Source organism: Danaus plexippus, chromosome 6, assembly GCF_018135715.1.
Source record: "Danaus plexippus chromosome 6, MEX_DaPlex, whole genome shotgun sequence".
NCBI classification, from domain to species: Eukaryota; Metazoa; Arthropoda; class Insecta; order Lepidoptera; family Nymphalidae; genus Danaus; species Danaus plexippus.
Genome location: NC_083540.1, coordinates 1,107,847 through 1,135,826, shown reverse-complemented (window position 1 = coordinate 1,135,826; position 27,980 = coordinate 1,107,847). Strand labels below are relative to the sequence as shown.

The window sequence follows — 27,980 nt, the reverse complement described above, 5'->3', positions numbered from 1 at the left end:
ATATGTTTTAGATCCTAATGAAGACGATGCCGACGTCCATGTTCCGGCTGCTGACCGGCCAGGAGAACCCGGTGTTCATTTAACGCGACACAAGTGCCTGCTTCATAGCCGAAGGGCCCTTACACGCGTATGACTGTACTGCTAACAATATACTCTAAACTATTACTTGTACCATACAATAATGACATGTTACGGCTTTCTCGTGTATTGTAAATCTAAATATTCTCAGATATACAAAGTAAAAGTTGAATATTAGAATGTTGGTTTGAAAAAAAATAATAAAATCGTGTTATGATACAAATGTATGAGTTGTGGATGTGCTGTCTTGTGATACGACGGATATCAAAGGTGTGTTATTATTATTAAATCGTGTGTAACGGCCCTTATTGCGAACAAAATGCAATACGCTCCCGTACAATGTTTCCGACTTTGTGTAGAGGATTTATTTTCTAATAATTTTTATATTATTTTAATCCTATTATTGTGCGTCTAATTGTCTCACATCGTGAGAATCGTGAGAATTTGTTGGACGTGGAAGTGAGCTCAGCTATAGAATACTCGACTCAAAGTAAGTGATGTACAAGTTACGATGCTTAAAATGCTTACGTAGGTCATGTAAGGTAGGTTAAGTTACATATAAGACATGTTTTGCACTTGCTGCTGAGAGAAACGTATATTTGGCGTTCCCCCGAAATTAAAAAAAAAAACTATGCGCAATGGTTTTTATTATACATACTTATATGTTACGTTTTATAACTCGACGGAGGTTTGACAGTTTTTCTACAGTCCAAACAGTACTCCTACTATAGAACGTAATGAATCGAAACATTACTGTTATAGAACCAAAAATTCAAGTGAATTTCTCGGTTTAACTGATATATAAGTTCTGTGCATTTGTTTTCATTCCTCAGCAACCGTCCCGCCGGCTGGAGCAAGTGCAGAACACATGTCAACACTATGTACACATAATTAATACCTTTAATAATTTATTGATGTATACTTATAATTGAAAATCAAAACGCTCATATCTGCTTAGATATTATTAATATAAGTTATCACCGTATTGAATACTTCTATTTCTAAAGTCTAAATGACAACAAAATGCACTAGCTGCCTTTCTGCCATAGACAATAAGTATATTTTCTTGTCATATACTATAGTTTAGTTATTATGCAAAACGTTGCCATATTTAGTTGTTTTTTAATTTAGTCATTATTATCTGAAATCATTCCATTCGTAGTCCCTTTTTGTTTTCGTCATAGACTGTTTTTATTTTTTTATATATATTTTTTTTTCTTGTATCTTTGATATTTAAAAATATTTTTGTATGTTAGTAACACCAATACATGTAGGTTAAAACAGATTATAATGTATAGCTGTTAGCGTGGTCGGAGTGTCGGACTAAAATCAAATGTTTAGTAACAGTGGAAGTGTTGTCTGTAGGGACGGATCTCGATGTGATCATTGATAAATAAATGAATTGATTAGTGAATATGATAAAACATTATTTCATGTAGCGTTTCAAAAGATATGTCATATTTTGTAAATTTTATAGTGTGGCTATAGCGTAACTATGTAACCTAATGTATGTTTTAACTAAGCTTAGCGCTCTGAGGACGAGTTCTATTTATGTATAAAATATTTATTGTATAAGACACCCCCCTTCCCCCTCCCCCACCCTTCCTTCAACCCCTAGTCATATATAAACCGCTTGTCTATATCATCTCCAAAATAATTATGCTTTTGACAAATATAGTCACTATTTATAACAAAAAAACTATCCTTCCTTATAGTTTGCTGAAACGACCAGTTCTTCACAATCTTTGGGCTGACGGATTTTTCCATTTAATCGATTTCAGCGCTTCACTCTCCTCACTGACAGCGGTACCGATGAAGTACTGCATTTATTTAAGAGAAAAAAGCGCTAAAACCGCTCATGTCTCAAGACGTTCAGTGTCTATATAGAAAATGTTTCAGTAGAATGAAGTATATTTTGAATATGTTCCACACTGGTCGCGCCCCTTCGTTTTAGGTTAAAATGTTTACAGATACGGTCTGATATGTAATTTTATATTGCTAGCTGTTGTGAATAAGATTTTATTTACATTGAATGAACACAGATAATAAATAGCGTTTTATTGTGAAAGCTGATATATGTAGGTACACTGTAACATGTGAAATAACTATTGTTGTTCTCATTTCTAAGAGTATTATTCTAGTCTGCATTAAAGTTAAGAATAAAAATGAACAAATTTATTTATATTGTTTTATTTTGTTTTCATATCTTGTGCATTGTTTATGGTAATTTGCTGTATCCGCGGGTAGTATGACAAAATGTTAAGCTATGGAATCTCCCTTCCTATAAATGTTGCTTATGAGTTTTCTATGTATGTATCGCTTAACGATTCTTTGTTATTATCTATAATAAATTCTCTCAGTATACCTATGATTACTTTGTACTTCTAATCACTGTTTTCAATAATAAAAACATATATAACAACGAGCGTATATGTCTTAAGCGCATATTTTATTTTATACTATAGGACAATAACACTGACTTGTACTTCAAATAACTAAAGTAACCAGTTTTGTAATCTATTTTTCGGTTTACATATAAAACCACGCCGTCATTGAAATTCAGTATTCTGTGACGTCATACATATATTATTTATGATAAAAAATTTACTATCCTTATATAGTAAGGTCAAATGCTCCATATAAACTTATTTGATACATCCTGGCGAAACAAAAACCCGGTGAAACTTCGTCCACAGTATTCCATTACAACTGATAATATATGACAATGCAATCTCTATACCAAATAATCGAATTAATTAACGTTAAGTTCATATAAAATGTGTAAATGCAGAGTACACGCCTAAATTCCTCTTATCTTAACCTTTGAAATTTTATCAGCGTCGTAGTTCATCGTGAAATATCAATTTGGAAAGACCCAATGACACAGCAGAGCTAATTAAATTTTTATAAAAACGGTTTTTTTTTTAATAAAACATAAAAACAAACTGCCGAATTTCGGTAACATAACATACCTATTCTTATTTTAAACAGAATAATATATAAAAGGGGTTTATATGAAAGTGACCTGACATCTAATAACTCAATTTGATTTTTATTAACCTTGTTTGTGTTCAAAAACTCACTTTGAATTTTATTAACCTTGTTAGTTTTCAAAAAGGCCATTTGTGTATCTGTGTCTTAAAATGTTGCTATTTTTTTGATTTTTGTTACCAACAATGAAAACTTGAAATACTACATTTTTGAACATGTGTTTGAAAGGTGGCGCCATATCTGCAGAGACTTGAGGGATTAATGACGTTAAGAGGAAGATATTAAAAGAAAATACGACGACTCATGGTTTGTCTCTCTTGTTGTTGAGAAGAAGATCTCTTTAATAAATTCTGACCAAAAATGGTTAACCAAAGTTAGCAAAACAAATTAAAAGTGATTAGTCATAACACCTCATCAGAGTTAGACATTTGAAAAGCTGTGATGGGTGACAAAGAAAAATGGTTCTTTTGTAACAGATAAAAGAACAAATAGGCATTGATTACAGCGGTACATTATTCATCTAACAGATTTACGAAGGAATTTTAAAATAGATTAAAAAAAACATATAGCTTAATGTATAGTGGGCCAATGCTGTAAAAAATATCTGATTGTTTCCAATGGTCACGGGTAAAACATAGTAAAAATATGATTTTTTTATGAGACTATTTCCCTTTTATCAAATTGAACCTCTTTGAATCGACAAAGATTTATCGAAGACATAAGTTTTTTAATGTGCTAAGATAAATTGGAATTACTTCTAAGTTTAGAGTTCCATCACATTCTTATTATTCTCGTTTTGTATTACTTCCAATAAATTTCTGTTGGTATTTGTTTTGGACATCTAAATAATCATAAAAAAGATATTAGAATCTCATCAAATCATGCGTAAAAACTCAATTCTCTTTCTGGCTTCTTATTTACTTTTAAAGGGCACATTGTTGCTTTATATTCATACTAGTACTCGAAAGATGTTTTATACCTTTTAAATGCTCAAACGTTTAAAATTATTTTTACGTTTTTAACGTTTAAAAAATATTTTTTTGGAAAATGTAACCACATTTTTGGAATTTCTCTGAATATTAGTAGTATAAATTATTATGTATGTACTTCTGTAATGTTCTGAACTTTCTGCTTCAGCCACAAAATTAATAGAGTAATCTTGAGTAATTTGAATTTAAATAGAATAAAAGTATGTCATCCTCATATCATAATTTCTTGTATTTTCCTGTTGTGTGTATTTTCGTACGAAACCAATTATACAGTGGTAAGTATGTCTTGTGGTCTTTGATGGCTACAATTTTTTTTAAGCGGGCAGAATGAATGACAGCCACTACAATATAGGATTTTTTTTCAGCAGGCCATACTTCAGTTTTACCTAAATTTATTTATTCATGACCATCTCTGACTAAGCGTTTGAATTCTACTTGACAATGTTTAGTAAAACTTTAACAGTACAAAAAACATTATAAAAGCTTCTTATTTTATTTTTAATTATAATCTAAGTCTATCTCAATTTTTCTAATAAATGACATGAAGAGCCATACAAAAGTAATTTAGTAATTACTGGCAATACTAAATGTATTTTTGAACTATTTAATACCATTTATATACTAGTAGTGGTCTTGTGACTTTCCTTAAAAACATAACTTTTTTTTAAATATATTCTATGGCTTCATTCGTACTTTAATTGTGGAATGTTTTGCAAATGTCAATTTTTTTATTTGAATTAAAGTCTGAGGTTTAATATGTCAGTAAAAGACATATTTCTAGATCTCTGGTATAATTAAACTGTCAAAATGACAATTTAAATTGTGAAGTTCTGTTAATTTTTTCTGACATTTTGATTCCAACTTTAAAATTAAACATACTTACCCATTTTAATGGTAGGTTCATTCTGAATAAATATTGAATAACACAACAAATGTAAAATTATTTCAGTACTCCAGTTGTTGTATAATATGTAATGTATGTAGAGAAGCCAAGTTGTTGTTTGTCTCGAGGTACTCTGATGTAATAGCCTCATCTTTATTGAATTAACCTCTATGAAGCAAGCAATTTTAGAAAAATCACATATATATTCAATAAACCTTAGTGTAAATATTGTTAATAGGAGTGTAATGTTAAATAAAATAAGAATTAGCATTTGTTTATTATGTATTTTCAAGTTGCTCACAAAGCCAAATTAAATTTACATAAATACAATTTAATGATAACCTTTTATACAGTAAACGGTACACAAGATTCAGTTTAAATTATTTTTATGCGGAGAAATCACTGGAAAATATATTAATTGAAACATTGCTCATTCTAAACAAAAAAAAAAACAGTATCTGTGGAGATCAAAAACTGATATTATTGCATTATGTCTTCACTTTACAGCTGATAAGATTTACAAAGGCAATGAACTTTGTGACAATACACTATCCTTTGTATAAAATTAACCACATTTGATCAACTATGAAATATATACAATAGGGTCTCGAGAATTCCAATATTTAGCTAGTTTAATTATAGTAAAAAAATATGCATACCTAATATCATAACGAAGCTACATGTGATAAAATAAACAATAATCTGTGGGACATTCAGAGTATACCAAGACACGGGAGGCTATGAAGAAATGCGAGAGGTGATGGCGACTTTGGCTGCTGCCTCAATGGCTCCAGCCTATGCCTTTATATAAATTTATCCACAATTGTCTCTTCACAAGTTATTCGATCTAGGTAGTAAAACATAACTTGCACTCTTAAAATCATGATATATATGTTAGTTACATTCACTTCATGTAGCGCGTGGGAGAGGCACTGGGTGCGACTAAAGCCGCTCAGTTGTCCATTGCATATCTCCTGGTCCACTCCTTCGCGTTTCGGATGGCTTCGCTCTCATTTACTTTCCACAGTTCGGCCACATCGTTCGCCAGCGGGTCGTCGGGGTTAGGTGCCGATAATAAAGCTTGAATAGAAAGCAGAACGGTGCGAATCTGCAATGCCGGGCTCCATTTGTCTTTCAGAATATCCAGACATATGCGACCTAGCCGATCTATATTCGGATGGTAAATTTCGTAATAAACCTAACCTTAGGCGCTGACATAGGGTAGTCCTCTGGTAGGAATAGTTCTAATTTGAAAAGTCCTCCCTCGAACGGCGAGTCTTCTGGCCCGGTGACTATTACGTGAAAATAACGAGCATTGTTCTCGCTAGGCACCGCGCTAATTCCCGGCACGGGTTCTTGCATCAACCGTTGTGTCTCTTTGATTATTCTACGTGGTAGGGCTGCCATTTTATTTATGCGGTCTAGCGCAATTTGTCAAATGAAAGCAGGTAATCATATAATTGCTTAAAATATCAAAATGTCTTTGCACTGCACGTGTAAATAACAATACTTGAGGCACTTTATCTATTATAATTAATTAAAACAGCATCTTAGCCATGATAATGCTGAAAACGCAAGTACAAAAGCGATATTATAGTACCAACTTCAATTTTTTTTTATTGCACCATAGATAATGTAGAACTTTATATTCCATGAAGAAATCATGCAGTATAGAATTGAATGCGTTCGTAATATATTTTCTTTCAATAAATAAAAAACTCTGAATAATACCTAATATTTAACAATCACTTTTAATTTTTTTGAATTGCACAATGTAGTTGTTGTCTATCTTTTCAAATCTCTATCAAAATTGTATTCTATTAAAGTATGTGATATGCAACATTTCTAATAGGTGGCGCTTTTCCAGCATTGAAATGATGTAGCATTTTAATTTCATACTTAACCAATAAATAGTGATCCGAACTCATAGAAGTAATTTTATTAATAAAACTTAAATTTTGAATATGATTTTAAATAAATTTAGTTTTTCAGTATGGATATCCCAGTTTTTGTAGATTATAATCTAAACAGTACATAATTTAAATGAGAATTTTGTATCAATGTTTGTTGCTCTTTCATGAAATAACTTTACCCGTTTTAATAAAACTTTACGATATTACAACTCAGACATTACAAAAGGTATAATTGAATTCGAAATTCCTTTTACTTCCTGCGGGTTACGGCGTAATAGTTGTATTTTGCATGAAGTAACATGACACAAACTATAGATGTCGCTGCCGGTTGGTTGTCACATCTATTGTTTTTTATAATCAATTTTATAAATTCCTTTGTGAGCCAAATTCCGAAGTAGGGTACGAAATATCATTATTTTATAAATAAGTAAAAGAATAATTCTATAAAAAATCAAGTTGTTTAGTTTTATGAAATCAGGAGAGATTAAATTTGATCGTATTAATCATTATGGTACGAAACTTTCTACTCAACTTTTCGGCAGTAGAGCTTTATGGTCTCTAGTCAATGCGGTCGAAACAAATTTCTGTCAATCCTCACTATCTCCTCTGGTATACCTGATGTTACATTAGCTCATACGGCAAAGGAGAGAGCGACACTGCTCGATTCTCGTTTCGTCCAAAATTCACGTCTTGCAAGCAGTAATAGCACACCGCCTCACATCCCTGACTGCGTCTCTGATATGACAGAGATCCGCAGTACCTACTAGCAGGTACTGAAAACTCTGCCAAGTTTTGACGTGAATAAAGCTGCGAATCTACCGTCCGATTTCAATAAACTGAATAATCTGTAAAAATACTGAACGCATATTGAACGGACGCCAAATAGCATTCCTAGAAGATAATATTCTCCTCAGTGACCGACAAAATGGATATAATCGAATTTAGCAACTGGGGACTTCTGGTACACGCCACACGTTTATAGGAAAAGCTCTAGAGAATAACGGGGTCACTCTCGCAGTTTCACTCGACAACTCGAAAGCTTTTAACAGGGTCTGGCATGATAGCCTTATGACAGCTTTCTAGCTATGGCATACCCCGTCCCCTGCTTGGATTTCTGACTCTCTGAGAGACCGTGACCTTCGTTAATTTCACACCTCAGTCAGTCTCTGATTGGGATGATTCCATCTTGTGAAATTTAACGCCCCGAAAACTCATGCTTATCTTTTCACCGCCAAGAGGTATCCGTTCACCTAGAGACCAACTTTAGGGAATGTATCCTTGGAATACTCTGACCGCCTTCATTTATTAAGAATTGAGGTATCCTCAAACCTTAACTTTGGGCGGTTCCTTGAGTCCAAAGCCAAGGCAGCTTTTCTGTCTTTTATTATATTTTCGTCGCATTCTGTGGATGTTTCGTACATACAATTTTTAATAATTATGAAAAATCTTAAATTGTTTCCATTTAAAAAATAAACAGATATAAATGGTGTGTATAATAAATGCTTTATTCAAAAATACTTTTTTCATTAATTCGCCAATCTCTGACTAATGACAGTTTGTCAGTGAGTTGAATACAGTTTTCGTTTTTACAACATATTATTTTTCCAAGGAAGAAACGACAAATTTGGTTATTAAAGTTATTTACCAGCATCGAATAGCTTTATTAAGTTGACCAGTTTAGATGTAATCTTTTGTTCAATGTTTGAAGGCGTTGTAGAAATCAGCAAGCGTTTTTTTACGTCAATGTGTACTTTGTGCTTATTACTCCTGAGCTATGCAAACTGACAAGTATCTGATGTTCTGATATACATAATTCTAATTAATTTATAACTCACATATATTTCTCATATTTTTATTCCACACTCAAATTATTTTACGGTCGATGAGGCGCTTTCATGAAACATTATTGCAATGACTTGATGTATCCTAAAAGCTTTGATTCGGAAATTTTTGCAAGATTAAAAAAATCTTTAACCTTGAAATTTACAATTAAAAGCTTTGCACAGGAGGTGTTCATTTTATGTAAGGAATATAGATTTATTCGCTATTATAATAAAATTTTCTGTGAGCAGTTTCTTTAAACTCTAATATGAAATGTGGACAAGAAGTCTGGTGCTCGGACGACCACGTGTTCGAAGTCCATGAAGGATAATCTTCCGTCTCCGTCCACGTCCGCTTCATCAAGGACGCTGTCCACGATCTCATCGCGTTCCTGTTCGTGAAGCTCCCCCTTGGTCAACATTCGCGTCGCTTCCAACAAATCCTCGCGACCGATGTACATATCATCGTCCAAATCATAGATCCTGAACGCGTACCTGATGACGTCAAAACAAAAACGTTACAAGAAATAGTTAACAGTAAAAATGTTAGAAAAACACTTGAATAATTTATTTATTTATTTATTTACAGCTCCATTTCCATAAAGATTTACAACTTATATTTGTTGAAGTATTTTTGGAGCGTGACCTAATATAGTACACTTATAGTTGGAAGTATCTAATAACGTTAGTTTGTAACTTTAAGAAAGGGATCTCTAGAAGGTTCTATTGAGTCACGGAAAGACCTTTCCGTTGTTCATCACAGCTTAAAAAGACCCTCGAAACAAATTACTCTCACGTCTTCGGACTATTATCCGAGTTTATAAGATGGAGTGGTCCCAAGGGGTCTAATCTGGTATTGTTCATGGGCCACTGATCTTCACCCGATGAGATATGGAAATCTCTTAATCACTTGCCTACATTGTTTGATTAGTAAACTTAAATTAATTATTAATAATAATAAAGTATAAATAGGAAATATTTTACTATTACTCATGAAATGAGTAATAGTAAAATATTCGGTGTTATTCTGAAATCTAGTTACCACATGTAAAATGAATATTTTTCCGTCTATTATCTGTTTATAATAAAGTAATAGGTGAAAACAGCATTTTTACGTTTTCCCTAATGTCTGTATCATAATCCTAATGGTACTTAACGGCACTTCTATATGTAATTTCGGTTAATTACGGCGTAGGAATAAAAATATTATATGAACCACAACCAATATATTTCGGACTTAATGAGAAAGCAACAATTATGTACCCAGAGTTCTTTCATTTTTCTCGGCAAATGGTTGTTTAAGAGCACTCTATTATCTGCTAGTGACGCATTCGTAATAATAGTAAGACATTTATAATGTTGATTGCTACTAATATAAAATATAAATAAAATAAAATTTATGAAAATTTTAAATAAAACCTTTTTGATGTTATGTTGTTATGTTGATTCACACAGCGAAGACAAAGACATTTACAAGAGATGTAATTAAAAATTATAACTTTACATAGACTTTTAACATTCACAGAATAGTTAGGAAATTTAATAATTAAAATTTTTATAGCTCAAATGTGGTGTTAGTAAAAATTATCCATTGCAACTTATACAAGAAGACATTTGAAAGATATCTATAGATTTCGGATCAACGGTAGTGTTATCTAATTTTGTGAATTTTAATTTACGCGTAACGGTATAACGATGTCTAAGATTTTACATTTACTAATTTAAATGAAACTAAGCTGTTTCGAATGCTGCTAATGCTTTGGTGTTAAAATGTTATTTCGTAAAAAAATTGGTATCTGAAAAAGTTTGGTTTCATTTTACTAACGGTGTAGTGTTAGCTAATAATTCTCACCAAGCTTTTATGTCCCGCGGCGCAGCTTCACTGAAGACCGACATCATGTCCAGGAAGTCCTCGAAGGTCAGGTTACCAGAACCGTCATGAGAAAACACCTGGCAGATGCGGCGCTTGAAAGGGTTTTCCTAAAGTGATTTAGGAAAAGCTATTATTGAGATCTAAGACTTTCGCGAGTATTGATTTAAATGAAACTAATATTTTCCGATTACTACGCCATTACTATTATTATTAATTACATACTTCCGACTTTTCGATTACTTTGCAGCAACCGTGATCTCGGGCAGACGAGACGAGAACGCGTAGTAATCCGAAAATATTAGTTTCAGTTAAAAAGGTATTATTAATTATTTTAAAACTATGTTTGTATATATAAATTGTATCTTTTAAGTCATAATGCAAATTTATTTGTTATTAATATGACGGTTTATACTTTAAGTTCAGGTAGTTTTTCAATTTCTTCGACGGGCACAGCGATAGTGTGCGCTTGTTTTTCAGTCATCCGTTTTGGCACAAGCTCCGGGTTGACATCTCTGAACCGTTTGAAAACTCTGAAATTTAAATAAAATAGCGTTTATGACTTTTAACTTACTTTGGTGATTTCGAACGCCTACAGTGCCGAGTCTAAATATATAGAGAACAATTATTGGTACGCTCACCCAAAAAACGATGTATAGCTTTCTATTAATATTCTTAATTTGGCTCTATATTTCGGATCTAGAGAAGATATATGCAGTTTAAAAAAATAGTGCAAGGGCAATTACATTGAAAGTTATTGTGTACCTACAATAAAACAATTTAGTATGTTGTTCGAAATTTCGTGATTATTATAATGACTGATATAAAAGCGGACAGAACTATGTCTCTTGCTATCTTTGGGAGAAAAAGAGGTATTTTTACAGCATCCTTAAAAAAGTTAATAACATATCAGTATGTCTTATTAATACATTGCTCCAATCAAAACAGGGTATCGAGTTTCCGAACGGAAACTTTATATTCCTTATCCTTGAGCTGAATCAAAGATTAGGTAAAGATATTTTTCAAGCAAGAAATAAATCTAAAATATTTTGTACTAAAACTCATATACATCATTCCAACATTAATAACAAATAAAACAGTAAAATGTATAAAACACATTAAGTGCTTCCTCAATCGGATTATAGCGAAAGCAGTAATTAATTCTGGATCGGAGACGTGTTGTGGCACGTTCATATTACGATTATAACAAAAAAACACGTGACTTCTGATATGTATTAGAAACCTAAAGGCACTTATATCAATGATAGTTTCATACTCACCTGACATTTAAAACTATTGCTCTTGTTGCAGTTAATAAATAAAATTATATTGATTGTAAAAATAAGGATAACCAATCTTCAGAGATGGTTTAAAAGCAAAGCCTCAGACAACAGATACCTAATAAATAAATAGTACTAAGAAACAAGACAAGCGGATAATTAAATTATCGTGACTTAAAATACTTAAGAGTAATCCGTTAATACATATCTATGTTGCTATTTATTGTTTATTTGCGTGTCTTCTATTACTCTATGACTCTCCTATATAACACGTGGTTGCGGGTCATAAATATATTTTTATATAATAACAACATATAAAGTCTTGTTATCTCTGATAAGTTTTAAATTATTTTTTTATGTCATAGCGTCATTCGCACTGGAATGGTGGAACATACTGCCAATGTTTTTTTTGTGGGTCGAATTATAATCTCGAGTGCTGCGTTGAAAAAATATTTTTATCACGATTCATCACGATTTTTATTTTCTTTTGAATATTTTCGGAAAAAACTCATTAACACTGCCGTTAAATGTATACATTAGTTAATTTATTTGAATTTTAAAATTTATAATAAATATAAATGAAGCTTCTAGAGATCTATATTAATGTGGTCAGATAAATTGAACATAGATAACATTTTATTTACTTATTAATGATTTTGAAATAGGAATAGTCGAAGGTTCAAAATTAAAAGTACCCAATCGTAAAATAGAAAAAAAAAAGTTTCGTTTTTTATATAAGGGAATTAAATTCTGTATAATTTATTAAAAAGAAATAACTATTGAGATTTAAATAATAATAATAAGTGATATTGTGTTAACATGCAGTGGTAAATTAATACTTCATCAGTTTGATTACTGTGAAGCATAATTCAATCCCTGATTAATTACAGTTGCTACGAACGCAGCTTGCAGCGTCTGTGATGTTTGATTTGACATTTTGGGAGCCATAGGTATTGTTACCTATTCACTGAACATTTGCTTTCATTTATTTTTGTTTATCCAACACATTAATTTGTGAAATGACGCCATTACGTGCATTTAAGTCTGTTATAGTTTGTATTTATTTATTTGTTATACTCTGTATTTAAGTGACTTCGTGAAGCTGTCAATGTGTGCATAAAACCTTTTTTTTTTTAAATTAAGAATGCTACTTCCTTACCGTAAAATTTCTTTCCTTGTGAAAAATGTACAGTCCTGAGAATGGGAAATTATAAAAAAAAATATGAATTTACAAGTCTCCTGTTTACCGTTAGGTTTGGAATTGTGACAACTATATAAAATAGGAAACATTGAAACTATGGTAGGAAGGAATGAGGATATAAAATTATCTAATAAAAATGTAATAAAGATTAAAGTTATAAATATTATATTATATAAAAACGAGTTATAATTTCAATGTCTATATACCTGGTAATCTTCGAGTTGTTGTTCTGTAAATGTAACAACTTTATTTCCCATGTTTTCTATATGAAGTATTTTTTTTTTTTAAAGAAAAAGTAACAAAATTTTGGTATAAAAAATAAAAAAGACGGCAAATGCCAGCCTGTTGCCGCGACGGCCTTACACTAGCTGGAATTAGCACGAAGCCATTAGGGTGTGTTGTGTAGAGTGTAAAATATGAGAAGCTTCTATTAAATAATTAAATTAATAATTTGGTATTAACTATTGAATGGTTTAAGCAAATTACTAACATAACATATATCAGTCTTAAACGAAGTTATTTTTAATTATACATAAGAATTCTGTTTTAATAGCGCTTTTATAATTTTTTTTTAGATTTTCTTTTACTATGAAAAATGTGAAACTGTGTAACTAAAATTCTTCTTTACTGTTTTGCATTTGAATGTTATATAAAATATTATTTTAATAATCTAATGTAGTTACTTACATGTGCATTTTTGACGTTTAGGATAACTAATTATGTTTTAATGAAGTCGTTTAACGATTGTCTCTATACTTAATCTACTCTATATAAATGGGTGCGGACAGATTGTCGCCGCTCCCCGACCTCGGCTTCTTTATTAATTCTCACTAGCTTGCCTCCCGGCTCTCTTTGTTGAAGAGAGAAAATCACCACTATCACCAATAATTAATAAAAGAATACATATCTATATAATTTAATAAATATATGTACATGTATTTGACAATAAGGAAAGTAGTTCTGTCGTTTGTCTTACAAAGATTAAGACTACATAACCAAACAAACAAAATTCAGTTATAATGTAGGATTAATTTTGTTTAACCTTGATATAATATATTAGATTTAGAAGAATATATATACGAGATTGTAAAGAAAATAAGCGCGAGGAAATATTTGAGATATTTTAAAGATTTAACTATAGCAAGTGGCTTTAAGCTAGGAGTGACTAATGTGTGGAGCAGTCAGTTATAAAACATACTTAGTATGACTTAGTTCACACGAAGAGATTAAGACGCTATTCGTGTTTCGGGTCATAGGCGTATTATAAAATAAATATCCACGAAATAGAGCTAGAAAAAGATTTTGTCACGAATTTTATGCTTTTAATATCGAAAAGTTTACGTTAAAATTTAAATGTTCATAGAGGATCGATTCTTGCTTTTCTAGATAAGGAGATAATATGATTAAACATGATTTAGTGTCACCACATTTTGAAGGATTTGAAGATTTGTCCGTAATTCTTTTTATATTAATATCTTCTAATTTATTAATAAAGTAAATAGTAAATAAGAGCTGAAACTATAAAGTTAAGGAGAGGTTTACGGTTTGTAAAATATAATAATATTCATAATGGTTTTCCATTTAATCCTATATAAATATATATACGAAATAATATTAAAAATGCCCCATATAAACAGACATAACGCCTCGGACTTATTACATATTGTTTACGAGAGTACCGGGCATATCTATTAAGCGAACTGAATTTCTTATATAAAATAATAAATTTGATTGAAAATAAAATATATACAAAGGAAACAATTAAAATATCAATTTTGTCATATTATAATCCTAACATTAAATCCCTATCCTTCTCTTTGACATGATAATATTTGTCTGCCAACGGACTGATTTGTTTGGCTTGGTTGTTGTTCCTGAAAATCATGTTTTTTTTTTATTAAATTTGACCCTTTTTGGGAGAACCAATCGAATAAAAATCAAAAATATATGAAAAAATTGATACCTTCAACATTAAATACATTTACATTTTCTTAATCAAACTTATATTGTCTATGTAGATTTATCTTGTAACGGTTCAATATGAAAAATATAGTTTTTTTTTATTAATATTTTTGTAATTTTGTACATTGAAATAAAAAAAGTATACATCCTTCTTCCATATGATTTATATGAATAAAACTTAATCTAAAATCTCATACAAATAATCTAAAATCTAATCATCGGCATTACAATTGAGTGAAAGTAATTGCTCTAGTTAAAAATAAACCGACCAAGTTAGAAACTCAGTCGCTTGAACTGAGAATATACGAATTTGTATGGAGGCATTTCGACGACGGAGTTTTCTTAATTTGATAATATTAAACATGGGTAAGTGCTGGTTGGATATTTAAAACAGCTGGCAAGTGCTCCGATAGCCGTGATCGTCTAGTGGTTAGGACCCTACGTTGTGGCCGTAGTAACCCAGGTTCGAATCCTGGTCACGGCAGCGAACAGCTGTCGCGGCGGAGACGACTTTTTTGAAGTATTTTTATTATATATTTAACATCCGTGCAAAACAAAATTATTTTCATAGAAATATTCTAAAAAAAATTATGAAAACTAATAAAAATGACTATAGTTTGATATTTTTGCTGTAATTATTCATCTCTTTTAATTTATATTAATATATATTTTTCAATTAAAAATGCGGTTTTAATATGCTGTACCTATACAAAACAAAACGCTGTTCGACCACAACATTATTCATATAATAGATATTAAACCATTATTATTTGTATGTCAACTGTCAACTTTATCGCATTACGCTCACATGTTTAGTATATTGATAACCTCTTATAAAGCAATGTTTCGTGTTTACGTCGTTATCTTGAATATTTTGTTTATTTGTCAAGTAAACTCGAAGGGTAAGTCATAAGCAGATCAATTCCAATCCTAAAAATTATATTATTAGAAAAAATAAGACAAAAGTAAACGCTTTGATTAAATAATAATTTTTATATCATTTTATTGAAAATAAAAATATGATTATCATTTTAAGTCACCTCCAAGATATGCCAGGTGAAGCCGACGGAGAAGCACTGTTTGATAGAATTCATGGCAAAAGATAGATGGCCTCATCAGGAAAGGTAAATGAATTGGGAAACTGGGGTCTAATTAAATGGACAACGGCCCCCATTTGAATATTGATTTGATATACTGAATCCGTATCTTTCAGATGGGCATTCGACTGGCGCAGACAACACTGCTATGAGATACGTTGGGCCGACCACTGCGGGCTTGTTACCAGAGACACGAATAATTTCGCCTCAGAAAAAGAATGTCTCTCGGAATGCGCTGGATGGGCCTAATTTTTTCGAAGATAAATTTCCGTAAATAAATACCATTAAAAGTCTTTTTCTCCTTAATAAAGTTATCATCAAGTTCACGTGTTTTCTTAAATATTTTTCTGTAGTACAACGGATATCGTCTATCACCTCACGCATCGTTTGTATAAATATGTACCTATATGTTTTTAAATTCTAAACTAGCAAAAGTCATATAATGATCTTTCTCTTTATATTTGATAGATCCGCTTGCAACTTAGCGTGCTACAATTCCTGGTTAAAGTAATACAGATTTGACGTTATACGGAAGGTGAAAACGATTAATATCTCGTAAGATTATTTATAAGAAGGATTTAAAGATTCATAAACCAATGCTTATGTGGTATTCTACAGAAATGTTGTTTAATAGTATAAAAAAGACAAGTTAATAAGTTTAACTATGTAGAATCTTCTTCTTCCTGGCAATTATCCCAGCTTTAGCCAGGGTCTGCCTTCCTGCTCAAACTCCTCCACTTTTTACGGTCTTTGGCTGAACCACGTAGAATCCAATTAGATATTTGTTATGTTCAAACGCCATGTTTATGTCTAGTACCCTGTTATGACTAAAATCTAAAATATTAATCTTAATTACCAAAAAATGATGATTACCTTTACGTTGAGAATCCTGTGGTGTGAGGCTTAAGCAAATCTATACCTTACAGAGTTTCAAATAAAAAAATAACAGACAGTCGGTACCGAATTCTCAATTATCCTGTATACAAAATCTAATATAAACTTTATTTATAATACAAAGTGAAATAATTAACAATTTCCAATACGTTTTATTTGTTATAATCATAAAAATCATTTTTGTATGACAATATTTAACTTAAGAATTTACGGAGATATCACAGTAGAATTATTTGTCACGTCAATCGTCATCATACAAAGAGTCTTCCAATGACATTTAAGCTAAATCTTCTTTTAGAGTGACATCTCACTGGATGTATGATGTATGAGTGTTTTTTTGATGCTAAAGGGGGTAAACGAGCAGACGGACTACCTGGTGGAAGTAGTTACCGTCACCCATGAACATCCTTAACATATTTTTGTGGATGAGTTGCCACCCTTGATTGGGGAGGAGGGATAGGAAAGGATGAGAAAAGGAAATGGGCAAGAAAGGGTGGGAAAAGGGAAAGGCGAACCGGCTCACACACATCGGATGAAACGAAGCCATGTAAGACTATTTCTAAGTTGATACTTCCCCGGTCGAGTCAGCTCATGTTCGAGTTGTAGTAACTTGACCACAGCTAGACTCAATCACATTTGATGCTCTTTCACAAAAAAAAAAAAACAATAAACGGATTATGATGAAATTTTTCAGTGATGTATGTAGACATAAAGTAAGTTGTAGGTTGTTATTCATTTAAAAAAAATCTTGTATTTACCTAAAGAACACGACAAGAAAGTTATATATTGTATTCAATCACGTGGTCACGGACTATAGATGGTCTATTTAATTTAAAAACACTTAATAGAATGCACGATGGTGTTGTGGTTCCCTCGAGATGATATTTGGTCACGACAATATTAACTTACATAAAATTAAAAGTAGATCTGAATATTTCTCCTAATGTTTTATTGTTAACTTAAAAAAATACATTATATTATACACGTACATTTAAAAATATTGATCAAAGAGAGTTTTGTTCCAAGTTCTAAAAAGGCCTGAACTAATAACATAGAATTATCTCATTGGCTTGACAGTTGTCTAATACTTGAAGTGGAATAATGAGATAAAACAATTAAATTCGTGATGCGTTAATTCTTCTTTACTGAGCGTAAAATTGAAGGCTTTACATAATCTGCAGTGGTAAATAGAAATTGCAGTAAAAACATGGATTGATAGACATTGTTGTCACTTTATTTCAAATACAAAAAAGTTAATATCAATACCCTCAAATGAAAACTAAAGTAAACCCTTCATTGTTACGTATAATTTAATCTAGAATAAAAAAGGTCCGTAAAAGATGCATTATTGTCTTTGTAATGAAAATTAAAAAAATCTAACCACGTTCTAAATAAAGTATTTTGTATAAACACGAAATGAATCTTAAAGAACTCCTAACTCTCCCTAGTAGATGATACGATTTAAATAAATTAATATTTTCTTAGCCTGAGTGTTTTTTTATAATTTAGTTACAACAAAAAACCTATTACATCTGATTTTTCAAGTATTTGTAACAGTAGTACGAGCGTAAGTACTTATAAACATACGTTTTATACGCATATACTGTAAAACAGTCAGGCACGTCCTCTCGTAAACAAACCCTCAGGCACGTGATAACTTAGTCCCACCCTCATGTTTGGGAACACGTAAGCATGTTAATTGTAAACACACGTACAAATAATCCCTAATAGATCTAGCTAACCAACATAAATATTTTTTTAGTAGGAACTTAGAAATTTTACTAAATAATCCTAATATTATACGAGGATCTAAACGGTCATTGTAATTGAGTAATTTTTCAAGAATTACTCAATGACAATGCAATCACGTGGCGTCAACCAATTGTCAGGAAACAAATTATTTCTCCTTACCACCTGAGGCTCTGGAATTAAGCGTCAGTTGTATTCAAAGATGTTATATTCGATGTGAAGATTTTCTTGTAAACATATATAAAAAATTTCTAAAAGACATAAACGAAGAGTGCGTCATTTCAACGAAATTTCCGCTCGGCTTTTCTTACAACTGGTGCTCCACCTGATATTTTTTTCTTGATCTTTCCGACTACATATGAAGTTATTATAAAATATATTAATTAATAATCAGTTCAGGCCTCATTCATATACTATTATAATTATAAAGGTCTTATCAATATAAAAACAACGAAAAGTTAATACGTTAATCCTAGCTAATCTAGCTATTCCAAATAGTATGATCCGTAAATTTTTAAGTAATATTTTTGTGATACATTTTGGATGGAGTAAAAACTATATCAAGTATTGAAACGTAGTTAAAGAGATGACCAAAATCTAAACAGTACAAAAATCTATCTGAAAGTATGGCAAATAGACGGCATCATTGTTAACAAAGACAAAAACAAATACAATAAGGTTCGTTATTGAACGACGGGTTTCTTAGTTGCAAATAATCTGACAGTATCATAAACAATTTGATATAACTTAAATTTAAGTGAAAAGGTTCTGATGAAGCATTTAAATTTGGCTAATCACATTAGATATAAAGTCTGTTAAAATATTATTACGAAGCATAATACTGCAATGATATTTGTTATTTATAAAGTGTGAGCATAGTTTTTAAGACATCGTGTCAAATATCTCATTATAAGTTTGGTGTTTTACTTCAAACTGAACAAGTAAAAACTAGTTTTTAATTTTCTATAATAAAATGTACAATAATAACGTCTGAACATACGTCTATATATAGCAATAATCGTATTTAATTATAGGGTTTTCTATTAAGGGCGCTTGATCGTGCAGAACTTCCATCGTAGCGTGTGCTGTGTGGCACGTAGCGCCGTCCTGTTGAAACCACATGTTGTCCAGATCCATATTCTCGATTTCAGGCCAAAAGAAGTTGGTTATCATCGACCGGTATCGCTCACCATTGACGGTGACGGCCACACCATTATCGTTTTCGAAAAAATACGGACCAATCACGCCTCCGGCCCAAAATCCGCACCAAACAGTCACTTTCTGCGGGTGCATTGCCACTTGGTGAACCTCGTGTGGATTGGTCTCGTCCCAAATACGGCAATTTTGCTTGTTGACATAGCCATTCATCCAAAAATGCGCCTCGTCGCTGAAGATGATTTTTTTGCCAAAATCGGCGTCAACTTCCAACTGCTCTAATGCCCAGTCAGCGAACACACGGCGCTGTCTATGGTCATTAACCTTGAGCTCTTGGGTCAGCTGGATCTTGTACGGGTGCAGGCTCAAGTCACAACGCAAAATTCGCCAAGTTGTCGTCTGCGAAAGGCCGAGTTCCTGTGCGCGACGCGGAATTGACTGCCGCGGGTTTTCGAGGACACTGTCGCGCACAGCGGCGATATTCTCGGCAGATCTCGCGTTACGTTGACGCACGGGAACCGGCTGATTGTTAACTGACCCGGTTGACTCGAATTTGTCCACCAATCGACGGATAGTCGACTCGGCAGGACGATCATCGCGACCGTAAAACGGGCGAAGTGCGCGGAACGTTGCTCGAACTGAAGACCCATTTTCATAAAACAATTTTATGATTTGCACGTGCTGCTCGACACTGTAACCTGCCATGGTGGTTTGGGAGGACGGAATGAATATAACACACTGCATTTGACAGCTGTCACTCAAACAACATGGCCGCAATCAGCTGTCAAAGTTCAAGCGTCTCTATTGGAATACCCCTTATATGTAATGACTAATTTTTGCCCGCAACTTCGTCCGCGTAAATTTCAGAATTAGTAATATATAGCTTTTACTCGTGACTTCGTCCGCACTGGATAGTTCTTTTGTATAGTAGTATGAAAAAACCTGAGCTGTACTTTTTTGTACGTATGTTTGAATTGTGCCGAGATGGGATGAAGCCATACTAAGTGTGATTGTCACAGGTTAGGTTTATACATTTTTAGAAGAAGATAGGTTACTGCAATACATTTTTATATACGATGTTTTTTGTTTTTCCTTCCTTGGCCAGAAAAGTAATTTTTCCCATGGGAATGCGTTGTTTTCCCGCGGTCAAAAGTAACTCATGTCCTTTCTTAAGTCTCAAACTATCTCCTTACCAAATAACTTTTAAATCTGTTTAGTAGTTTAGGCGTAAAAGCGATCGGCCCACCTGAATTTTCCCATGGGAATGCGTCATTTTCCCGAGGTAAAAAGTAGCCTATATCCTTTCTCGGGTATCAAAACATCTCCATACCAAATTTCATGCAAATTGTTTCAGTAGTTTAAGCGTGATTGAGTAACAGACAGACAGACAGAGTTACTTCCGCATTTATAATATTAGTATGGATATTATATTTTGTTGCATTCAATAAAAGAGGATATAGCGATGTTCTTTTGTATGTTTTTTTATTTAATTCCACGGTTATTCAACTTTAAACTTCGTTCAAGTTTCGCAGTATCTTGACTTTAACGAGTTCAAACAACAGAGCGAATCTTTGCCAAGTTTAAAACATCGAGATTGCACAAGCTCAGCGAGTTAATTAACGATAAATAATATTATATACAAAATTACGTTACTGTTATTATACATTTAGTTAAAAAAGTGTACTTTCAGCGATTTTAGATACCCTCATTGGTTATATGTTTATCTTTTAACGTAAAATGTTTCCACGTTTTGAGTATGTGATAGTAGATAATGCATTGCAACATAAAAATAAATAGAAAAAAAATCAAAAGTGCCATGTAGTTTAATAATTATTTTAATTACCATTAATACTTTTTAAAACTACCCTTTGGGGATGTACTGACTAAATATGTATTCAAAAACGTTTTTTAATTTATGTCCTAAGAACTTGAACTTGATGTAACTTGAATTTTAAAGAGTCTAACAAAGAGCACACGTTTAATGTGAGCAGGAATAGTAGTGCAAAATAAATATATAACACAGTAGATAAAACAAGTTTTAATGCTTAAAGTAGGTACATTGTAATTTTTTTTTCTATTAAGCCAGTGGAAATAAGTCTATATATACCAAGAGTAAATTTTAATTTTCATTTGTCTTTATATACTAACATTTACAACTATGACACAAATTAACTTGTAAATACTACGATTCATTGCAATATTTTTAAGCTCTTGGAAATGGAGACCTACACATGGCTATACATTGTTATATTTTTGTTTCTATAACAAATACAACACATTGTAGTGTTCGTAAAAACAGAGACTTAACAATAGTAGGGCCAATGAAACCGGACAACAAAGCTATGAGACGTAACGACTCGTGTCAACAACGTCCAAAACAGTCAATGAAAGTCTTTTTAGATTTCATCACAAACAATGTTATCTTCCGGTAAACTTTAAAAACTTAAAACGTGTAATTGATAATATTGATTATCTTACTAAATATGTAAAAATGTACATCGATAGACTGCAGATGTGTGCGTGTGAATAAATACTAGTGAGTCCCCTACAGCTAGTTTGTATTAAAACACTACATAGCGGACCGTTTAATTTTTTTTCATAAATCTACATTATTGCAAATTTTGGAGAAAAATTATAAAGGTACTGTTGGAAAGGCTTCGTATGTTAAGTGAAAATGGAAACTTGTGGTTGGGGTTTAAATTGCAAAATATAGTATGGAAAATCCATCTACGCGAGAAGGAATCGAACGTGCGACCTCCGGGAGATCCCTTTCCAATTGCTTTGTGGTGGCTAGGGTACAATAAAAAAATGTATTCGAAGAGAGTTGTTTTTGCATTTACAACTACATTTATTGTTCTCTGGAAAACTTAAGTCTTAGCAGTCTTAAGCGGTCGATAACTGTCTAACTAATGTCGCAAGCTAGTAGTTTGACCACTAATTTATAATGTGACAGACTGACAAACCAAAACGATAGAAACGAAATTGAATATAATGTATATTTATAAAGCAATCCAGGCCTTCTAAAAAGAGAGTATTTTGATCTGGATTAGGACGGAGCCAATATGGACGTTGCAATAAATTGATTAAATTATATTGAATAGAATACAATAGAGGGATTTAACGGGAGCGTATCGACAAAGCTGGGAATGACATGTCTGTCTTTGGAGAAAAACGTAACAGAATATTAACAACATCAAAAACAATATAATGCTCAGACTATTAAAAAACATTAATTCAAACATGACCTGCAAAGTTTAATTTTAAATTAAACTTAAGAAGTTATTAATTTAATTAATTAAATTCGTCCAGGCAAATAGTTTTTGTTTTGTAATATATATATATAAGTCAATATAAATCGGCCAGATCATAAATTCGGGTGATATATGACCAACATTTAACTTGTAACTAAAATGTATCAAATGAAAAATTGTAAACAGTTCAAAATATTTAATTTACTGAAGTAATACAAATGTTTTAGTTTAGTTTAAAATATTGTTATTACTTGGTCTCATCTCAGCAAGTTATTCCACGATATTCGAAGTCGATTTAGGGATCAGTATAACCGGACAGTGGACACGTGTAACCGAGTGGCCGTCATATGTGATTATCGTCAAGTCGCAATAACAACAACTTAAAATTTTACTACCACCGCTTTTCCACAGTTGCCCCTGTTATTATCTATTTCCTTAATTTAGTTTAAGCATTGAAAAATAAAAATATCTGACAATTAGCGACAGTTTTGTTTAAAATATCTTTATTTGAACAGCGGGGGTGCTTTATGAAAATAAAGGTTAAAAAAACGAAAGTTTACCTTTAAGTAAATAAGCTTTCATGAAGAAATGTTACATAATAAAGGCGCAATTTTATGCCAAACTTAATTTCGAAATCGTAAAACTGAAAGTTATAAAAGCTGACGGATTATATTCTGTCAGATCATGTGGAACGGAACGCTTCTGTGAATATGAGCCAGCGTTTGCTATATCTTCAAGAATCCCATGTTTGTAAGGAAATATTGAATTTATTATGAGAATACCAACCGATATTGCCTGGAAGTTAATACAGAGTGCTAGAACTCTTTGATAATTCTGTCAATGAACATTTTCTATTTATTGATTTTTCGTTGTAGCACAGAATCTTGAAGAAGATTGAATTCTACGAATAGCATCACTCGTTTGTATAAATATATTGAATTTAGAGCCGTTGACATATTAAATTTTATTATGCAAATTAATACATAGTTGTTTAAAATGAAAAATAGTTTACTTTTATTTCATAATATTTTTTTTAGAATTATATGATAAAAAGTTTTTACTTACATTGAACCACTGATGCTAGACTTTTAGTAATAATACTTTTCTTTATTTATTTTGTATCTATCACAGCTCTTAATAAATAGTGTAAAACTATAGACATGAGAAAATAATAATTTTATATTTGAAATAACCAAATCCATCGGTCAACAGACGTAGACTTCACCGGATATTCGATACTCAATTCGCGATTATAGAGAGCTAAGAGACGGCTTTTATTGGTGAGCATAGGTAGAAGAAATGAAAAATAACTTTAATTTGGGGTTATTTTAAAACAAGTTTCTATTTTCAATACATTTTCCGGATTTGTTGCTAAAAAAAATTTGAAGTTTTCTTTAATATTGTTAGGTATCAACATTATTAACTACTACTGATATTTTCAGATCAATAATAACTAAACATAGATAGAAGATCTTTGGTATGGTTACTGCCTTTCTAAATGTGACTTTACTATAAAAAGAAGATCAGTTGCGACTGTTAAGTAACTTAAAAAACTTAGCTTAAAAACATTTATGGTTCAAAAATCGTCAAGTTATTAAGTTAACTTATTTTTCCAAATAAGTTAATCTACGACTAGCTTTTATGTCATACAATTTATATCTTGACGTTGTAAGTATATGTACTTTACAGGAAATATTTGTTTCGTTTTAGCGTGATGAAATATAACTCTTTTTTTTTTAAGTTTTCTATTTTTGGTTTATTTTTGAATTTTAATATAACTAACTCAAAAATTTTAGACTTCTACTGAACTCTTAATTTACTAAAAACTCGATTTAAATATCTGTCGTTATCGCTCGTTGTACATTGCAACCCCTTTCATTTGAGGCATTTGTTATAGAAGAGAAGATATTCCGCCATATTAGGTCAAAAGGGTCGCCATAAATTTAACAATATGTTGTCATTCAAATCAAAGTTAAACACCAAATTTCATTCAATTAGAAGAAGACATCTGCTTCGAAATTGAGTTGCAAATTCACTCGAATACATTACATACATAAAAACATTGCCAAGTTAAAAAATAAATTTTTGTAATAAAGCATAAACCTTAAAATTACATCATAACATACATTAAGTGTCTACAATAAAGTATTTTATTGAAGGCTTAATGGGACTATTAAGTGTTTGAATTAAAGTATATTTTTAGACTCTAATAACAGTTTTTATGGACAAGACCACAAAGTGCTATATTCTAAAGTGCTCGGAATTACTCTTTAGGGAAATACTTTTTGCTGACGTATTTTGTCATATTCAAGAAGTCTCTTTATTTGTTAGATTTTAATAAACTACCTCCTCTAGGTCTCATGAGAACGAATGAAATGTCATCATTTTGTTGTTTGTTTTTACATTTACATTTACATTTCATGAGATTTAGATCTCATCTCAACAAAATATTCATATTATTTTTAAGCGGACATTTTATTTTATAGGGTTCTGATGTCTCAACATGCTTGGTTGATTGATTTATACAATATTTTTAGTATTGCAGCTGTTTAAAATAGTTATCTTTTTCGATATTTCAGTCGAAGATCTTTATAAATATATTAATATATTAATTCCATTAATTTTAACCAAACTAATATGATGCGGACCATCCTACATACCCAACATATTCTTAGGCCACTGACAACTGGAAGCATTTTTCTATGCTGCTAGTTATTGTTTCTTGCTCTTAACAACATTCTGTTTATACTTTGTTAAATGCTAGAATATTTTAGAGACATTTAAATGTAATGTTGATCACAATTGTACCACTAATTTCTTTTTACGATCCCTCAAATAAATCAAAGTTTAGAACTTACTTTCATCCATTCGAAAACCGTTGTATACGAGTAGATACAGACAGGAAGACATCCATAGGGGCGTTGTGGTGGCATTCTGTGTCGGTTTTGGACAAAGTAGCTTATAACGTGTAAATACTCTTCAAAATTTATAATGCCATCTTTCTCTGTAATGAAGCTACGATCACAAAAGCCTTCTAAGGAGGAAAAGAAAATATTAAAATGCGTCATATCAAACGATCTCGATGAAATGTGATGTACGATGTAGGTACCTACATAATATTTGATACCTTAATGAATCAATGATAAAATTACTGAAGAAAACCAAAATTTTTTCAAACACCTATCGATACAATAAATAACAAAGAATGAATTAATGGTTTGAAGAGAATTTAAATTAGGAAATTGGAGACTACTGAAAAGTTAAATATACTTAGCAAATACTTCTACATTATTTATACAACCGTTGCTCACCTTGCGGCATTGGTTCTGTTGGGATAAATAAACGTTCTAATAAATTTAAAAGTAAATAATATATAATCTATTAAATAAACTTCACTTTAAATTAAACGCAATTTACTAACTGAGCGTTCTAAGCGATTGTCGTTACTAGAATGAATTTGCTGCTTGTTTTATGCGAAATAAGTATTCATGTTAGCCTCGTAGATTTGACAACGTCACCGGGAAAGTAAGCTGGTGCTGAGATCCACCTGTTACGAAGGATTGAAGGGTCCCTTGGGTGCATACGTTTAAAGAGCGTCTGCTAAAAGTGAGGCTCGAACCATAAACTACGAAATATTGATAACTAATTAAACCTTAAAACATTAAATTAACTTTGTAACCGACAATAGTCGAGTACTCTAGTAGTTGACAAGTAACTTTTTATAAAATTCACTTAATAAACCAAGAAATATTAGAGTTAATTCCTTTTTTAATATAAAAATAAATGCTCTTAAATATTTTACAAGAGCTTTAAATAGAGTATTTTAATCATAAACGAGTATTTTAATCACAATTAATTTTACAAAAAAAAAAAGATAATCGCAATACTTTAATTAGAATTACTCCAAATAGTTCGGCAACAAATGGCGACCACATAATTTAGAAATTAATCACCGATAATGGAGAGTAGTTTTACTGTAAATAATAATCATGGCGTACATAGATAATATATTCCCGGAAGATTGATTTTAATTTATTATTAATTAATTAAATAAAGATATTAATTAATTGAAATTCAAAGATCAATAACAATATAATTGAATTATCTGAAATTCCGTAACAATACATTGTGTATACAACATATAAATATAACATATAAATCGTCTTTAATGAACATATTATATCCGTGTATTGAAAGTATGGCGTGTTATCGATTGTTTTATTTAATTTATTGTATTTTTATGGAACAAAAAATATACAACAAGTTTTATGCACGACTTGTCCATACAACTCTGACTGTGTTAAATAGCACGTTCATACATTTGAGCGTTGTCTTAAAAGGGAGAACAAAATCTATTTTGCGCATTGTCTTAAAATAAATTTTTACATATAATACACAGATTATATAAAGGCGGTTCAAACGTCTATCATACTATTAGCTTTAGTCTCATTGTAATATGGTCGTAACCGCAAACATTCCGTATCCTCTTACGTGTTCATGTGTGAACGGACTTTTGCTTTGTGGTTATTAAAATTCAAGCAATCGTCGCTTCTGTTGTTCAAATGTGCAATTACTTGGAACATTGTCAAAGTTTTTAACGAGTTTAGCTACGGTTCAATACTATGAAACTATAAACTGTTCCATTAAAAAGTTTAACCTTATTTGTAGAAGTTTGTATTCAAGAACATCTTCAATAAGATTTCATGATGAATTCATATTGAAATTTTATGTCATCATTGTTCCATCTCGTATATTGTTTGATATAAAGTAATTTGCAAATTTACTTCCTTTTTTACTCTCTTTATTCTTCTCCTGTGCTTGCTATACAGACTAAGTAGACAGGTCGC

At 31.5% G+C, this 27,980-nt stretch overlaps 4 protein-coding genes and 1 non-coding gene across 15 annotated transcripts in view; 3 read left to right on the top strand and 2 right to left on the bottom strand.

Moving 5' to 3' along the window:
* Positions 1-2,256, top strand: part of LOC116778687 (uncharacterized) — an 89,370-nt gene extending 87,114 nt beyond the window's left edge. For all 11 annotated transcript variants that reach the window (XM_061529652.1, XM_061529646.1, XM_061529651.1 and 8 more), the window contains one exon: positions 12-2,256. In XM_061529652.1, the coding sequence (XP_061385636.1) occupies positions 12-83 (72 nt within the window). In that variant the 3' untranslated portion in view covers positions 84-2,256. The remainder of the gene's footprint in view (positions 1-11) is intronic.
* Positions 2,257-5,205: 2,949 nt separating this feature from the next.
* Positions 5,206-6,582, bottom strand: LOC116779077 (ubiquitin-conjugating enzyme E2 N). The gene is given in 2 exon segments (XM_032673237.2): positions 5,206-6,126; positions 6,129-6,582. Coding segments are annotated over 2 exon segments (453 nt in total). The 5' UTR covers positions 6,349-6,582; the 3' UTR covers positions 5,206-5,893.
* Positions 6,583-8,692: 2,110 nt separating this feature from the next.
* Positions 8,693-13,378, bottom strand: LOC116778903 (calcium and integrin-binding family member 3). The gene is made up of 5 exons (XM_032672983.2): positions 13,232-13,378; positions 12,984-13,018; positions 10,960-11,077; positions 10,527-10,654; positions 8,693-9,169 (listed from the first exon to the last, which is right to left on the bottom strand). The coding sequence occupies exons 1-5, from the start codon at positions 13,280-13,282 to the stop codon at positions 8,932-8,934; spliced, it is 570 nt and encodes a 189-aa protein (XP_032528874.1). The 5' UTR covers positions 13,283-13,378; the 3' UTR covers positions 8,693-8,931.
* Positions 13,379-15,399: 2,021 nt separating this feature from the next.
* Positions 15,400-15,471, top strand: Trnah-gug (transfer RNA histidin (anticodon GUG)). Its single transcript has one exon. It is a non-coding gene; the product is annotated as a tRNA-His (tRNA).
* A 300-nt stretch (positions 15,472-15,771) lies between these two features.
* On the top strand, positions 15,772-16,407 carry LOC116779074 (uncharacterized). The gene is made up of 3 exons (XM_032673233.2): positions 15,772-15,889; positions 16,024-16,111; positions 16,201-16,407. Exons 1-3 carry the CDS (start codon positions 15,796-15,798, stop codon positions 16,331-16,333), a joined length of 315 nt encoding a protein of 104 aa, XP_032529124.2. The 5' UTR covers positions 15,772-15,795; the 3' UTR covers positions 16,334-16,407.
* The last annotated feature ends 11,573 nt before the right edge of the window (positions 16,408-27,980 follow it).